Here is an 18192-nt window from a genome sequence, read left to right on the forward strand (position 1 = left end):
TTATAATAAGCATAACAAGATTAGTAAACTGTTCCCAGGGGGAAGGGGGAGGGAGAAAGAGGGGAAATGATGTAAAACAGGATACAGGATGAAGAAGAAAACAAAATGATTACTTTTGAGAACCTTAGACAGACAGCTATGTATAAGATTAATAAGACTGAGCAATAATGGAATAGCTGGTGAAACCAAGAGAAAATAATTACATGCTTGATTATACTGAAGTATAAATTTTCAATAGTATTCATGTACCTTTGTATTACGTAAAGTCAAGTCAAGGGTGGGGATTCACAGGTGGGACTGGAGAAATAATACTTGTGTTTTGATTGCGGAATTTCAAAGACTATGCTTTTTATGTGTGTATGTGTATATTTTTCTCACAATAAAAAAAGGGGGAGCCAGACACCAAATCTGAGAGATATGATTGTTATTCACTATCAGTCTTATTTCAGATAGCAGGGGGACCTGGAAAGAACTTCTGATGATGACAAAGAAAGTGGTCTTCAAGAACCCAAGCTATTTAGCACTTTAAATTCAAAGTATTTACTATGTTAAATTTTAAAACTAAGCAGCAACTCTTTTTCCATTAATATACATTGTATTATCAGAAGCTCACTTGTTGTCCTTGAACATGTCCATTAGGAAATTTGGATTTATCGTTGGGAATAGTTCCAGGAGTTGTTTCTCTTTCAGTCTGGCAGCACAGTCTTTTCGAGCCATGAAAAGAAAACCTTTCTACGGGATTAAAATGTATAGATATAATTACATACCTTTTACAGAAAAATAATTTCACCAGTAAAATACAGGTTGAGTCAGTTTATTTTTCCAGAAACAGGCAGTCCCCAGATTATGAACAAGATAGGTTCTGTAAATTTGTTCTTAAATTGAATTTGTGTGTAAGTTGGAACATGTATATTTTTAAGTGTATCTGCAGCCATTTTTTTAGTTTTGGATAGTACAGGGAAGGGTTAATAACCCTGTAACATTTATTTTGCTGTCTTTGCTCCTGTTCAGAAGATTTCACTTCATTTTCTATGCCTGTGCCAACTGGATTTTGAAACTTTTGGGTTGTTGTGGAAACAAGGATTGGGGATAAAGCTCCAGTGGAGACACCTTTTCCCCATAATAACTTACAAAAGTGAATTTCCCTTCCTAGGGGCAGATTTCCACTCACTTCCTGTTGTCTCTTGATGGTGAACAGAAAGGGGGAGGACTCTAGGTTCTGTAGTTTGACTTACACAACGCCCCTATAAAATGTAAACAGGGGAGGGTGAAATCCAAACACATCTGGTTGCTGCAGGTTTTGGGAACGTTGGAAAGCTCCAACTGACTGGCCAATGCAAGTTATGTTTGTTCTGCCCAGCCAATAATGATGGCGGTAAAATAGGAGGCCTGGAAATGTGACACAAAAGGGCCATCGTGGCATGGATTAATTGTTGAGCCACTTGATGGATCTTATGTTATCTACTGCCGCTCACAGGCAGAAATACAGGTAAGACACAGTTGTAATAGGCAATGTTCATACCAGATCCTGTTTTTCTTGCAAGGCAATTTCTTCAGACATAATCTCCCGAAGAGATACTTTCTGAGTCTGGACATTCCAGTGGTCCATGAAAGGAAAAATGTCTGAAGCCACTGTCTTTCCAGCCATTTCATCTGGAGGTAGTTTTCCAGTCTTTTGTGCTTGACTATTTTCATATTGACAAAGGGCACTGTTCAGCTCATCTAGGTGCAACTGCTCAAGTAGCATAGGATCTTCAGGAAAAAAAGATTGAAAAAGAAAAACAATGTTTCAATTAAAAAAAAAAGCTAATGAAAATTTAAGTGCATTCTTTTTCCTGTGCTTTAAAAAATATTGTTGGCAAATTCCAGTCATGCCCCACTCATGATATCCCAACTCCTTTTTTTCAGTCAAATTGGGGGGGGGGGGGGGAGAGAGAGAGAGAATGGTTGCTTTTTCTGCTCCTGGACACTACTTATTGTGATCTCATGGGCAAGAAGAGGAGGAGTAGGACTTATTCGCCCCATTACCATGCACATTGCTGCAGATTCTGGCTCCTTTCCTCTTCCTACATGCAGAGTGTGTCTTTTTTATCCATGCAAAAAAGGGGAGGTACAAGGGGAAACAGATACACACCACACTCATGACGCCAAATATATTTTTCAGGATGGTTTGGGGATAAAACAGAATAACTTTGAATAGGAAAGTCTGAACTCCATGAAGGAAAAATAGAATCAAATATGATTTTATATGAATTTATATTTTTAATTTTTTTTACAGAGACAAGGGTAAAAGATTAAATTCTTGATTTTGCCTCTTATCAAGGATCTGAACTTGGTTTCCTAGAAGCATATTTAATGCACCATCCTACTTTAATACAAGGAAATACACACTTGGTCAAAGATAACAGCACATACTTACTTTCTTCAAGGAGCTTGTTCAAGTCCTCCTCTCTCTTTTGACGCTTCTAAATTAAAATATTTAATAATGAAGAACATATATAAGTACAAGGATGCCGAAATACGTTTCAGAACTTAAAACAATTTATTTAGATGGATTCATGATTCAGAACAGGTTCAGATATGCAAGAAACTAAAATTTTAAATTCTGAAGCAACAATATTTCTTATTGACAAAATGCTAGCTCCCAATACATGTTATTAGAGGTGGGAAATTGCGAGTCCTGTAGAGATCATTGGACTACAACAGCTATTGTCTCTCACTACTGATGATACAGGGGATACCAGCAACATATGAAGGGCTTCAAATTCCCTGTCCTGAGATATAAGAAGAAAATTCACACTATCCTATCATGAACTGTGGTCATTTCAGGTAACTAATGAAACAAACAAGCCAATACTGAGCACATCTCAGTGTAAATGGGCACTCTGAATACAACTGCTGTTACCACTCTGTCCATCAGGCCAAGAACTTGGGAGCAAGATAGGAGATCTCAGAAGGCTAAAGTCTTGAACTCCAGTTGATTTTAAAGACACCTATCTTACTGAGCAATATAATCTGAAGTTGTCCTCTTTCTAGTACCCAGCTCCTGATTCCAATCATACCTTATTTTCTCCATATTAATCTGATGATGTAGGAAGATTTAACATCTATACTGCAAAAGCTACAACAGTTGGACTAAGAGAAGAGAGAATGTCCACTTTCCCAAATGGTAATTCAAATTATTTATTTATTTGTTTGTTTGTTTGTTTACAGTATTTATATCATGTCCTTCTCAAACCAAAGAGGACCCAGAGCGGCCTTATAGTAGGCAGCAATCTGATGCCATAAACATTAAACAGACATATAGTAAAATGAACAGATACAATAAAACACATACGATTAAAAATGTAAAACATCAAAACCAATTATTAGCAAGAACCACATAATCTTAGTCAAAAAGACGTTCCAGTCATGACTGCACATATTTAATTAATGCAATCTCTTGGGAGACACCTGACTGTCATTTTTTTGTTTTTATAATTTGATGAATTTTATATGTTTCTGCTATTATTTTGTTTTGGCTGGTTTCAAATGTTATAGTGTTTTAGTCACTGTAAGTCTCCTTAAGTCCCAAACTGGGAAATATGTAAAAAATAAATAAATATCGCATTTTTCATTGTCTCCTTATTTAAAAAAATAACATGATTCTGTCTAAGCATCATGTACATTTGGATGATCCAATACCATTAGTTAGCAAACTGCTCTCTTCAGTTTTGTTTTTCAAAACTAATTATGGTAACTGAATAAAAGAAATAACACAGTCCTGACAATTAGAAATAATATGACTAACCATAATAGATGCTTTCCATTTCTCATGAATTTCTCTGGCCAAATTGAGATCAATATGAACCACATAATCATCAGAAGTTAGTGATCCTTAATTAAACAATAAGAGACATGGAGATAAGGAATGAAATAAATGAAAATGAGACATTCATGTATTCAATCAGGTATATTAGAAGGCATTTAACACAGTACCATTTTTAAGATATAGTTTTTTAGTTTTAGCCTTTTCCCTTTCAAGACCTCCTGTACATCAATTTATTGCTTTATACTGTAACTGTATTTTCCTTCTTCACATTGAGTTGCTGTGAATCTTGCTGTGTTGCACTTGCCTCCAAAAGATAAGAGTTCTTTCTCCCAATCTGAACTTTTCACAGATATATACACCTCACAACCTCTGAGGCTCCCTGCCATAGATGTGGCTGACACATCAGGAGAAAATGCTTCTGGAACATGGTCATACAGCCCGTAAAACTCACAGCAACCCAGTTATTCCGACCATGAAAACCTTCGACAACACTTTCTCACACTGTTCTTATTTAAGAACACACTGCCCAATAATTTTGTTAATATACTTATGAAATACGTTCTGGCATAAACATAACTCCTTCAAATAATACAGAGGGCATATCTAAAGGCGATAGGCATATAGGACTTTCAACCCCAATTCAAATTGTGTCATAGAAAAAAAACATGTCACAAAAAAGTAAATTGACTCTATGTAAGATTAAATAAATATCCTTCCTAATTGCTGAATGACACAGAGGACAATTTTCCTTACTACAGAACGCAAACTGAAACAATGAAGGTGAAAGGTTCAAGTCCTTCAAAGATAGATTTCTTGAGTTCTACAGGGCCAAAACAAAATTTCTGCAATCTCAGGCCCCTTCTATACTGCCACATAAACCAGATTATCAAAGCAGATAATCTACATTATCTGCTTTGAACTGGATTATGAGTTTACACTGCCATATAATCCAGTTCAAAGTGGATAACCTTGATTTTGTATGGCAGTGTAGAAAGGCCTTAAGACATATTTAAGAGGATAACCCTTTACAACTTCTCTCTTAGCCTGAAAGGAAGGCAAAAACAAATCCCCCGTGAACAAAATTTACTAAGAAAATCCCACAATAGGTTTATCTTAGGCCCCTTTTCTGCCATATAAAATCCAGATTATCTGCTTTGATAATCTGGATTATATCACAACGTAGAAGGGGCCTTACTGTCACCATAAGTTGGAAATGAGGAGAAGGTACACGACAACAACAAATTTTTGACTCTCACTTTAGACACCAGGTTTGAATGAAGCAGGTTTAAAGTTCTCTCTTTTTAATTTGTTCCCCAGCCTCTGCATAGGTGAATGGCAGTCATTCATGCATATGAGGTGGAGGAGGAGATTGTAATGTACTTGAAGATACAGAAATATTGACATGAGATGAATGGAGCCAGGCTGATATAGGGAGATTAAAGCACCCTAGCTGGTAGCCAATTAGGACTGCTACAGATTGCCTCCCTCAATCATTGCTATGGAAGGAGGAAGAAGAGAGAATGACCTACAGCTCCCACATGCTTTCCAGGGATGGAGCTGGACATGTTACTGTTTCAAATAGTTGCTGGAGCAATGACACTAGGAGGAAGGACTGGGGGAAAAAATCACCTGTTCTGTAGCGAAGTTTCACTCCCAATTTAGCTCCAACAAGGATTCAAAACAATAGCTGTCCTTCCCAGCTCCTACAATCTCAGCAACATGCAAGAAGGCCACCATACAAGCTACTCCCACCATAACCTTTCCCTCTTTCTCCTCCCATGGCTGGGATGGAGTACTGTGGACTGAGATAAGAGCACTTGCTTCCTCCTCTAAAAGCCCTCAGACATTTGGCTTTCTGTTACAATGCATCAATTATGTCACAACATCCAAATACCTAGGTAAAGGTTTTCCCCTGACGTTAAGTCCAGTCGTGACCGACTCTGGGGGTTGGTGCTCATCTCCATTTCTAAGCCGAAGAGCCGGCATTGTCCGTAGACACCTCCAAGGTCATGTGGCCAGCATGACTGCATGCAGTGCCGTTACCTTCCCGCCAGAGCGGTACCTATTGATCTACTCACATTTGCATGTTTTCGAACTGCTAGGTTGGCAGGAGCTGGGGCTAACAACGGGCGCTCATTCCGCTCCCAGAATTTGAACCTGGGACATTTTGGTCCGCAAGTTCAGCAGCTCAGCGCTTTAACACACTGTGCCACCAGGGGCCCCTTTGTAATAAATATGGGCATCAACAAAACAGTAATATTTTATGGTACCATACCTATATCAACACCAACCGGTCCAAATATTTCACTTAATTGAATGGCTAATTCTGGAGGTAAGGTCAGCTCCAAACAATCTATATTCACAGGGTTTGACGTAGGTGTTGGGTTCTGTATTTTGGTTATATCATCATATTGACTAGGCATATTGTTCTGTTTCTTTCCTGCTTCCTCTGAAAACAATGGTTTAGACTTCATTTCTTTGTGCTGTTCAAACCTGCCTCCATTATTTCCCATTTTTTCTGTTTGCTTTACATCAGACAACGCCTCCTGAATACATGTATCTTTTACAGCTGAGCACTCCCGATGATCTGAAGATGTATTATCTGTTACCGTATCAAAAGTAGGTTTCAAAGTGATGAAGCCTCCATTCAAATTATCAGATAGCATCGCAGAAACACACACATTGTTTTCATTGTGTAAAGTGATGTTCTGCTGTTCTTTTACTGACACTGAAGCAGAGTACATCTCCTTTGTATGTGTTTTCATATGATCTAAGAAAGGTGCCTCCTCCTTCTCTGCTTCTTCTGCAAGAGCTTCTGGAAGAGTTTGGTTGGAATTTTTGTTTCTTTCTGAGGGAGCAATCAACACATTTGCTAACAAGTTGGGTATTTCAGCATTTTCCTTCAAGGATTCTTTCATTATATGTTGTCCATTATCAACTAAGTTACCTGTGATTTCAGAATCTGAAGTAAATCTAGAAATCACATCCACCGTTTCTTGCTTGTTCTCTTCAGAGTTTGCAACAGCCCCTTCACAATTAACATTTTCTTCAGACTTAAGAGACGGAGTACCTCCCTTCTGCAAGCATTCAATCTCATCATCTTTGCCTAACTTTTCATCAGAATCTAACAGGATTCCTGTAGTCCAATCAATGTCTCTGTTGCATCTTTCATACAAATCTTTTAGTGCATCAAATGAAAGGGACCCAAAGAGTTTACACAAAATATTCAGATTCTCAGATTCATCGACACTGACAAATTCACTTTCTTCCACATATGTGCTTTTCTCATAAGTTACTTTATAAGGTATTTTTTCTGGACAGTCTGAGGTAGCATCAATACCTTTTGGTATGAACCCATCTAGCCTGCCATGTAAAACTTTAGTATCCTGTGAAACAACTATTTTCCTTTCAAGCCTCCATAGAAGAGCAAAATCATGAGGCTCTGTTTGTGAATGCTTGCTGGTTTCTATCATGATGCATTGGTCAGGTTTCTGTTCCAGCTCATTAAACAAAGCCAACTGTTCCTCTGGTTTGCTAAGGGTCAAATTATTGGTAAATGTCAAGGCTAATTTATGGTGCTTCCGTATTCTTTTATTCTGCACTGGCTTCTTCTCATAAACAGTGTCAGGAACTGAGTTATCAGATGTCTGAAAACCTTCCTTCTTTTCACCAATGTTTGCACATGTTCCTGAAAGGCCAACTACCGTGTTTGGAATATTTATGTTGGTATCACACTGACTACTTGCAATCCCTTCTGATTCACTAAGAATTTTCTGAGATATTCTTTTCTGTCTGTTTTGTCTTTGTCCTAGAGAGTTTTGGACAGGCCAGTCTCCTGCTACTTGCCATCCTGTTGTACCTTTTTCTGTATCAGTTCTGGACAAAGAGGCAGAGGCTTGGTGATTGTCATCCTCCTTATTTTCAGAAAGTCCCATTTCCTTCAGAATATCAATCAGGCCCATTTGTTCTCCTTTCTGAATCTTTAATGAATCCAAAGTGGTCATGCTTGCATCTTTATCTTCTTTGTGATCCTTTGTAAATTTTTTGGCTTTTTTCACCCTCTGCCCCATAGTTTGTTCTATTGGCCAGTCTCCCACAAAATTGAACACTTCTGGCCTTATTGGTTTGTCTAAAGTTGAATCTCTTAAGTCCGTAAATTGCTCCTCTGTTGATTTTGTTTCTATTACTACTCCAGTGGACTGACTTGCTTCTACTTGAACTTTGAAATCACTGTTACTGCATTCCTGAATGTTTTCATTGACACAGGAATCTGAGAGTGCCTTTCCTCTCAATACTGTGATGTCAGTTTTAATGATTTCTGTTTCAGAAGAAGAATCAATTTTGTCTTTCCTTGATGATATGTAAATATCCACGTCATCCTGATGGACTCCGAATTCAGAACTACATTCTTGTAAATTATATGTAGTATCATGTTTTTCCTTCTTAAGTTTCTGATTTTCTACTGCAGCTTTTTCTAAGAAATGCCTGTCATCTAGACATTTTATAGGTGAAATAAAAAGTTCTTCATTATCCCCATAAGAATGTATAATTTCTTTCCTGTAAGTGAAAAAACAAAATCGAGTTGTCTTTTTTGTTTTTATAATTATCTCTACCATGTGTATCTCTGCTAAATCTCATCTTTAATACAGTCCTAGATTTTGTTCCTGTTGTGTCTGATTTTATTCTGGATTTCTATAGACCTTTTATTTATCTCAGAATATTTCCTGACAGCTCCTTGTATTATCATAGACATTTTATACCAGCTGTTCAGGTTGGTTTATTTTAAGCAGAAAGAACAGCAAATGATCTGGGATTTTTCAATCAGTCTAAATGTTCATACTGAAATGTGTTTCAGTATTTCCAGATTAAAAAAATAAATAGACTGAAACACTTAAAATGTGCAACATATGTTCAACAGAATATTTCTCCAAAAGAAAAAAAAGATAAATCAGAAAATACGACAAATGGACCAATGATTGTAAAATAAAAATCCTTGAAAGTAGTCCTGATAACAAGTATTAGGCAACAACAAAAAATGTTTGGGCACAGTAAAAAAATTAAACCTTATCCTGTGGATCATTTGTGAGTTCTTCAGTGTCATGATTGGGTATTATGCTATTTCACAGTTTTCTAAGCATCAATGTTTTCATAAATTGCAGTTTAGGGAGACTGTATGCGTCAATAAGTCTTAGAATTTCCTGTCATCCACTGTCACCCCAAAGGCCCATGAAATATATTCATTTTACCCCAGATCCTTTTTCTGATGAAGAATTTCATCACAAGTTCCACTTTTCAATTCATCTGGGATTGAAGAATTCAAAATTGAATTAACAGTCAGGCAACGCTCATACCGTTCCAACATTTTTTTTATTTTTTCTTTAGACACACCATGAATATTTCGCCTAAACATTAAAAAAAAACCAGAACATTTGAGACTGTAATACCATAATATGCATATGCTTAACAAATTTGAAACATGTGAAGAAATTAGTTAGCTTAAGTTGCTTCCTGGGACATCACAATTCAAATGAGGAACATTGCAAAACTTCAAAATTACATAAATTCCTTGATATCTCATTACTTCTGATAAAATACTTATTTTATTAATTCAGTTGAGTTCTAAACTGATCAAAGGGGACTTTTAACACTTTTAATATCAATTTCTATATGACTGTTTAATGACATTTTCTCAAATGTTGAGAAGCTCAGAGTTACAAGTCAGGATATTTTAACAAGGAAACAAAATGGGCACAGACTTGTTTCTTGCCGATATTTTCAAACAATATCAAGTTTAGCTCTTACTGGCAACGGACTGCAGGGAAAAAATAGCATCAAAATTATATAAGGAATAAGAAAGACCAGTAGCCACTGTTCCTGAGTTGATCCACATGTTTATATCTGGATCAGTCAGCATTTGACTTTCTTTACTAAGAAAGAAAATTTGCTGAAGGTAGAATGAAGAAACTGGTCTGAACCTCAAGTGTCAAAAGTCTGAAAGTGTCAAATGCAAGAACAATCCCAAAATTATGCTGTCTGTTCTTAAGTCAATTTAAAGGAATATCTACTAAAACTAAAGATGAAATCCACTAATGAATTACGCTAAGCAATCTCATAAAATCCCATGAGAGGTAAGCAGGAACAACTGAGAGAATGTTTAAAAAAAAATCAGCTGAATTAACATATTTGATTCCAATAAAAGCTGCTCCTTTCTAAACTAAGACTACTTTAGTCTTTCTTCTAATATAAATTGTAATTTAACGTAAGGTATCACTATTACTGTTATTTACCTTTCCAGTTCTTTTGGTTTAAACTTCCACCAAGTATCCGGTTCACGAAATATAACTTTATAGTTGTGTTGCTGTGACTAAGGAAAAGTATAGAAAAGCACAACATGTCACTGTATCTCCATATTCCCCAAAGATCAGGTTAAGAATACAATTAAAAGTGAACCAAACTTTATTTTAGAAACCATCTAATTAGTCATTCCTCTGCTCCTAACACTATTGTTTTCCCATAACTATATGATAGAAATACCCTCATCATAAACATATTATATAAATACATCTATCCATAGGTTATGGTTGTTCCTAACAAATGTCTTGTCTAACTGACTGCTTCCAAAACCAAACGACAGAATGCAACCTTAAAACAGTTATCTGAAAGTATGACCTACTGGACTCAGTGACTCTTGTTTCCAAACAGATGAACATAAGCTTTGGATGCTTGCTTCTCTGAGTGTTAGATATCAAATGATCCATTTAATGGGCCTTGAGCTCATGCTCCCTCCAACCAATGCGCAATCATTAGGCCATTTGTGATCTTCCAAAAAGTATAATATTGACAGACATAGGGCCTATTTCCATGGGTCAAGTACCTTGAAGCTGATCTGGGTTGGGCCTGCCAACTGGATGGAACCTGCATGGCCGAGTGGCACCAAACCCATGTCAGTTCTGCCGCACCGCCATCTTTACTGCCCCTCATGTCTATGGCTTAGCAGCAACCATTGGATGAAAAATTCCTGATGGTAATCACTTGTTGCATCTATTGACTGTGGCCGAAGTGTCAGAGCAACACAAGAGAAGGGAGGAGAATAAGATAGAATTGTCCATTCCTTTCCTCACTTCTGTGTCAAATCACTCCAGTGCAACGAGTGACGACTACTGACAACACTAGGGGAGCAGTGAGTGCCATCCCCTATCCCCAGACTGCCCAAGCCCAAGGAAAGCAACCACAGCTGGTTCTGAATCAGAACCCACCCAACTGTTTACACTACTACAAAGTGTAGCCAACTTTTCAAAATATGGGATAAGTTTATGTTAAGTGGCCTTGGAGGGCCATTATGGTGAATTGGCCCCATATGTCATGTGGACACCATGGGGCCCATTCACCGCATCCTGTCTCATTTGGTGCTATGTTCCTTTAGGTCAAATGCCTAAAGTACCATGGTGCCACCTAACAACAGACATAGAAAACTTTAAATGCTTTTAGTTCAACAACCCTAAATTATAGAATACTAACCAAAACAACATAAGGCTTCATCTCCCAAGCCTGAGTGTTTGTGTTGTCTATTATTATGGGTGTGATCCGTTTTTCGAAAGCTTCTTTGGCTGAAAAATATATCAGTAAATTTTAAAAGTGTAAAAAATTGTACAATATAAGCAACATTTTGTTAGAGGTTATTTAAAAAGTAATTACAGAAAGATAACCAGAAGTATAATGTTATTTCTATGTTCTTATTCTACCCAATTAATAGTTACTGATTAGAAATTATCTACACAGATTTTAACAGATTACATTATGAAGTGTTCTATAAAACTTTTCCGTCTGTCTCTTGAATAAAAAAAAACTATTTTTGTGGATCCCCTAATAAATCTATTATTTGCCTATGTGACAGCACCATCATAAAAAGCAAGGAATTGAGAATCAAACTTAACTTCATTTACACTACACCATCTCTTCATCTACACTATACCTTTTTATTTAATTTTTTTAAAAAAAATAGTTCTTCATAATCACTCTATCCTTTTGGTCATAGTGTATGGGATGTTTGGAATCAGACTATGTTCATCAAATATAAAAGAATGTATGCACACTGATAATAGTACAAAGCAAATTGCAGAAGCTAATGAAAATGCATAAATAGAAATGAGAGTACTATTATAACCTCAACATAATTTGTATCATTTGTATTTATGGGTTTTCTCATTAACCTATGTAATGATTTTCAATACTGACCTTTAAAAACATTATTTGATGTATGAGAATACATATTGCTATTTTGAATCATTATGTATAATGTACTCTTTTCATTTTCCTAGTCCCCAGCTATGAATCCATGGTATTGGAGATTACTGTGCCTCTTCTGTATGACTGATATTTTATTGACCTGATTATGTGAACTTGGCAAAAGAATTCTAAGGAAGTTTGTTATACATAGATGTCAACATGCCTAAACAACAAATTGTATTATTGAACCTGAGCAACTAACAAGTTTTGTTTGGCATCCACTTTTGTGGACTCCAACCCACCAAATCTGATGACATATATCCATGAAGGTTTATTTCACTTACAATTTGTTTTGTCTTTTAAGATGCCACAGGATTATTTACTGATTTTGCTGCAACAGAACACCAAAGCCATCCTTCTGGAAATTCAATAGAATAACATAGCTACCTCTCTATAATATACTTAAGCGATATTTTGTTACTCTACTATATCCATTATATCTCCACTTACCTCGTTTTCGGTTCCATTCATGTGCTTCTGCTAAACAATTAGCATCAAATTGGTACTCCCCATTTTTTTGGTAAAAATAATCATCTGTACTAAGAATGATTCCACCAGGATTATCTTCAAGCAGAGCTCTGTGCAAAATTATGAAACAAATCAAAATCAGATATCGCAGTCTTTCTCCTAAACTCAAAACAAGTTATTTCACCTAAACTCAAGCATGCACACACAACACACTAACTTTTGGTTCATGTGAAGATGAACTGATTTTTTTTTTTACAACGGCAGCATTAGTGATTGAAAAGTCTAAAACAGGACTTGTACTATGTGTTGTTGAAGGCTTTCGTGGCTAGAATCACTGGGTTGCTGTGAGTTTTACGGACTATATGGCCGTGTTCCAGAAGCATTATCTCCTGACATTTCGACCACATCTCTGGCAGGCATCCCCAGAGCTAGTGTTATATAGTGCTATCAAGCCTATCAAGCCATGCATACCAAAAATACATGCACACACACAACAACACAGCCACAAATCCAGATTCAAGAGGTCACTTGGAAACCAACTAACCAATACAGCAAGGAAATAACTGGGGGAACAAGGGCAGGGTTTGTGGCAGAATTCCTAGAGGTTAGAACTTGAGAGCCAGCCTGTTCAAAGGGATCTATTACAATGCCATTCTTCATACCTTCACCCAGAGCAATCATCTGCCCCATGGTTTTGTTTTACATGAGGTCTGGCACCAAATGGCTCTCATTTATTAGAGGACAAAACTGCGGTTTGCAGCAGACCTGAACATTAATGTTAGGAAGGGACCAGGCTTGCATGTATACACACTTAATGCAAAGCCACAATAAGAGCAAGAAAGAAAGAAAGGGAGAGAGAATACTACTTTATTATGCAGCATAAATGAATAACCCACCTTGCCAAATATGATTTACCAGATCCAGGAACCCCTCTAAGAAGAACAAGGACATGACCTGCAAAGGAAGTCTTTCTTCTCACTGCGTGATAACCAGCAAGTGGGTGTAATTGGGAGAAGTTCATTTTTTGACTTCCATCTTTATTCCCCAATACCTTTGGCACAGAGGAGTTGTTGTCCCAGGATTGTGAGAATGCTTGAGGAGAACACATTTTTCGACGACTTCTGAAATCTGAAGCAGGTCTCCATTTCCCAGGGCTGATTGCAACTGGCGTTACAAAGCTATGACTTGTAGTTTGAGGATAAAATGAAGGATAAAAAATAGGCTGTTGTGCATGCTTCTGGAGCATAGAAAATTCTGAATTCCACATTTGCTGAGTTGGGTCAACACTCATAAAAGATGTGAATGTTAAACCAGATCCTGCACAGAGATCAGGCACAGCAGCATTTTTAGGACTCTGATGTACATCTATGACATGTGCCTGGTTTTCAGCACCTTGTGAACTAAAACTATCAAATGCACCTGTCTCAGATTCAGCAAATTCCTGGTGGAGTTGAGTTGGTATTCCATTTACAGTTGTAAAGTCCAAACCAACATTATGTGTTTGAGATGGGTCAGTACCAGATGCTTCCATGTTGGCTAGGGGAATACCTTCAAGAACCACACCACTGTCAAGTACTACTGCAGGCAAACTACAGCTCTCTGGGACTGCTGCAAAAATATCTACTTCATCTAATGGGCTAGACTTTGTCTGAATGTTTGATTTTCTACAAATCAGATCAGAGGCTTTATAGTAATCTGTATTTAATGGTGTAAAGGCGCTTTCTAATTTTTCACTGTCTGTTTCCATTTGTTTTGAAGAAAGCATAGTGTTATAACCTAAACTGGATTTTACATGTTGAGATGACTCCTTAACATAGTCAGGACTACTATAGTACAAAGCCAGAGAAAGATTACCCAAAATCTGGTCATTTTCTGAATCCTTCATTTCACTATCTACATTATGTTCCCCCAAAGAATTATGTAGCAAGGAAAATAGTTCTTCAGATGATAAAGATGTTTCAGTTTCTTTACTGGAGTTCACAGTTTTCATTGAAGCAGAATTTTGGCCATCTGTTTCGGAGCAGGGCTGATTTTCACCAACCAGTGATGCAGATATGGAATCAAAACCTGAGACTTCGGATGTTATATCCTTTGCAGCTGTGGACAATTCCAGAAGGTAATCCATTGTTTCTTCCACTATTAAATAAGGAAAGATCAGTGTTGTGGGAAGCTATACAAAGACTTTTCTCTGGTAAAACACAGGGCTAAACATAACTTATTTTCTTTTGAAGATTACCTTGTTCTCCATATATCCTGCCAGCCTGACTCAGTAACTTTTGTCCATCCTCCAACCAAAAAAAGTTGAAAACTGACAGCTACATAAAGGCCAAGCAGCGGTGCTTTGAGCTAACAATGAGAAGTTAATTTGTTTATTTGAGAATCTAGTATAAATTACTTTTTAATATCAATTGATCAAAAGGTAATACCTGCAACAAGCACATCCATTACACAGCCTGCACGATTCAAAGGGCCCACATTACAAAAAATTTAAATTTTGTTGGCATAAATGCAGGGGAATTTGAGGGTTTATCCATATGTGGTGGGACTGTGAAAAGCTACAAAATTTTTACGAAAAGATTAAGGATGAGAATGAAGGATGATTAGAAGAACTGAACTAAACAAAAACAATTATTTACCCAACCAAAAAATCTTCATGATCAAACAAATAATATAAACCAATGAGTAGAGTCATAACTGTCCCAGAGTGAGAGGGAGGGAGGAAAAACGAGGGAGGGGAGAAATGGATAGGTATAAGTATTAGAGGTATAGAACTGTAAAGGATAAAATGTTATCAATAGAATATGTTATAATAGATAAATAATAATAATATATCATTGTGTATATACAATTGTGACAATGTTATAAATTACTTGCATCTAACTAAATAATAAAAAATGAGAATGAAGGTGGAACTCCATGTTGTATTCAGAACGTATAACCAAATTTTTAAAATATGAGATATTAGTAAAGAAAGTGACAATATTTTTTTACTAATTTTTAAAAACCGCAATGTTTTCTAGTCATAAGTCCCAAATTTAACTGCTCAAATGAAGAAGGAAAGGAAGAGGAAGATACTTAAGAAGTGCCATTCATAACAATCTAAACCCAAATCTTGATGGCATCTGTTGAATAAATGAAAAATATATAGGCAATAAGTATTACCATAAAGAAGAAACAAGTAAGCAAACTATGATAGTGAGCAAAGCGTTTCAGCAAACTCCGGACAGTGAATTATAAATTTTAGGAAAGAATGTTGACTGCAACATTGAAGATAATGATCCTACAACTATGGTGTTTTCAGCTATCTCTCCAGTGAAAAATATAATGACTAACAGAGATCTTCACATTAATAAAATAAAACTTGCTCCATACAAGATAAAACTGATCCTAAAATGTGTAGCACCACCACTTAACTGAAAATCAAAGTTTGCCTTGTCTAGTAGAACAGGTTGTTAGAAGACTGAACATTCCAGTTTCTCCTTCAGACTCGCTGGGCTTTCCAGTGAATCAACGCTGTAACTAACTCTTTCACATTTTCATAAATACTTTGTGGTTAAACATGCATGAAAACACTCAAAATTATAATGGCAATTGTTTCCAAAAGCCTAAACATGTGAAAAAGATTTTGGAGTCCTTGTGGACAACAAGTTAAACATGAGCCAGCAATGTGATGTGGCTGCTAAGAAAGCCAACGGGATTCTGGCCTGCATCAATAGGGGAATAGCGTCTAGATCCAGGGAAGTCATGCTACCCCTCTATTCTGCCTTGGTCAGACCACACCTGGAATACTGTGTCCAATTCTGGGCACCACAGTTGAAGGGAGATGTTGACAAGCTGGAAAGCGTCCAGAGGAGGGCAACTAAAATGATCAAAGGTCTGGAGAACAAGTCCTATGGGGAGCGGCTTAAAGAGCTGGGCATGTTTAGCCTGCAGAAGAGAAGGCTGAGAGGAGACATGATAGCCATGTACAAATATGTGAGGGGAAGTCATAGGGAGGAGGGAGCAAGCTTGTTTTCTGCTGCCCTGCAGACTAGGACACGGAACAATGGCTTCAAACTACAGGAAAGGAGATTCCACCTGAACATTAGGAAGAACTTCCTCACAGTGAGGGCTGTTCGGCAGTGGAACTCTCTCCCCCGGACTGTGGTGGAGGCTCCTTCTTTGGAGGCTTTTAAACAGAGGCTGGATGGCCATCTGTCGGGGGTGCTATGAATGTGATTTCCTGCTTCTTGGCAGGGGGTTGGACTGGATGTCCCATGAGGTCTCTTCCAACTCTACTATTCTATGATTCTATGATTCTATGAAACATCTGTCACTGAAATCTGAATGGAACAAGAGAAGTGCCGATTGTTGAGCTGTTATATGTTAATAATTCTAATTTAAAGTATTTATACTAATTCCAGTAACAGTAACTTCTGATTATAGTTTTGAATCTAATATTTCAGTAACACAGGGGTGAAATGATTAACCCACATCTGACCTAGAAGGAGGGCTATTAAAATGTTAACAGACCAGTTATTTTTTTGAATTAAACAAAAGTAAAATAAAAATAATGAATCAAATCTGAATCAATGTAAGGGTTTTTTTTCTGAAAAATCACATCCCCATATTAAGCACACAAGCTAACACAACTGATAAAATTTTGTTTACCTTGAAAATCACATTCAGACAGCACCATGTAAATGACAGTGGGATCCAAATCTGAAAACATTTCTGAAAGATTGCTGATGAGCTCCTCTTTCTTGGTCCCATGAGGTGTTTGTACCATTGCTCGATCAACTGCTGAGGACATCAAGTCAGCTGGAATTGTTTCTGTGTTTTTGATTTTTTTTGTTGGGCTCACACCTAGGTTTTTCTTTTTCTTTGGCATTTTCTTTCTTAATGTAAATATTCCTTTGTGTTTTATTTTATTTGCATGATGCTAGTTATGTCAAGAACAAAAGAAAGGCATTTTTACAAAGACATATCCAGATTTAAAAAAAACTAGAGTAGAGAGAGGGGACAAGTATTTTAAAACATGCAATCATGATTTATCTTTTATATGACACTTTGTACAAATACACACACAGCCTAACAACTAATCTTGAGATAAAGCCAATTATTTAATACTGAAAAAAATATCCAGATATAGATTTTCTTAGGTAAATTAAGAGGGATCTCTCTCTTATAGAAAAAAAAATGTTACAAGCATAAATCAAATTTTTCAGCAGACTTAACGGCCAAATTTCAAATGTGCCCTATAAAAATATTATTCAACAGCATAATTTTCAATTTATAACAAAGCAATTTAATACATCAGTTGTGTCACCTACAGAACAGTATATTATCAAAAATAATTACCGTATATACTCGAGTATAAGCCGACCTGAATATAAGCTGAGGCACCTAATTTTATCACAAAACTGGGAAAACCTATTGACTCGAGTATAAGACGAGGGTGGGAAATGCAGCAGCTACTGGCAAATTTCAAAAATAAAAATATAGATACTAATAAAATTACATTATTTGAGGCATCAATAGGTTAAATGTTTTTTAATGTTTACATAAAATTGTAACTTATGATAATAATAATAATAAGACTTTAATAAGATAAGACTGTCTAAGTCTGATTACCTATATACTTGAGT

At 36.6% G+C, this 18192-nt stretch overlaps 1 protein-coding gene across 2 annotated transcripts in view; it reads right to left on the minus strand.

Annotated features, from left to right (window-relative positions):
- The window catches only part of n4bp2 (NEDD4 binding protein 2), a 37864-nt gene that overhangs the window by 8925 nt on the left and 10747 nt on the right, over nt 1–18192 (minus strand). For both annotated transcript variants that reach the window (XM_062981668.1, XM_062981669.1), the window contains exons 3-13: nt 17216–17486; nt 13462–14701; nt 12548–12675; nt 11330–11418; nt 10099–10175; nt 9058–9213; nt 6087–8368; nt 3791–3876; nt 2420–2465; nt 1523–1752; nt 614–732 (exon numbers count right to left, since the gene is read on the minus strand). In XM_062981668.1, coding sequence (XP_062837738.1) covers nt 614–732; nt 1523–1752; nt 2420–2465; nt 3791–3876; nt 6087–8368; nt 9058–9213; nt 10099–10175; nt 11330–11418; nt 12548–12675; nt 13462–14701; nt 17216–17435 — 4673 coding nt within the window. In that variant the 5' untranslated portion in view covers nt 17436–17486. The remainder of the gene's footprint in view (nt 1–613; nt 733–1522; nt 1753–2419; nt 2466–3790; nt 3877–6086; nt 8369–9057; nt 9214–10098; nt 10176–11329; nt 11419–12547; nt 12676–13461; nt 14702–17215; nt 17487–18192) is intronic.

Source organism: Anolis carolinensis, chromosome 5 (assembly GCF_035594765.1).
Source record: "Anolis carolinensis isolate JA03-04 chromosome 5, rAnoCar3.1.pri, whole genome shotgun sequence".
Classification (NCBI taxonomy): Eukaryota; Metazoa; Chordata; class Lepidosauria; order Squamata; family Dactyloidae; genus Anolis; species Anolis carolinensis.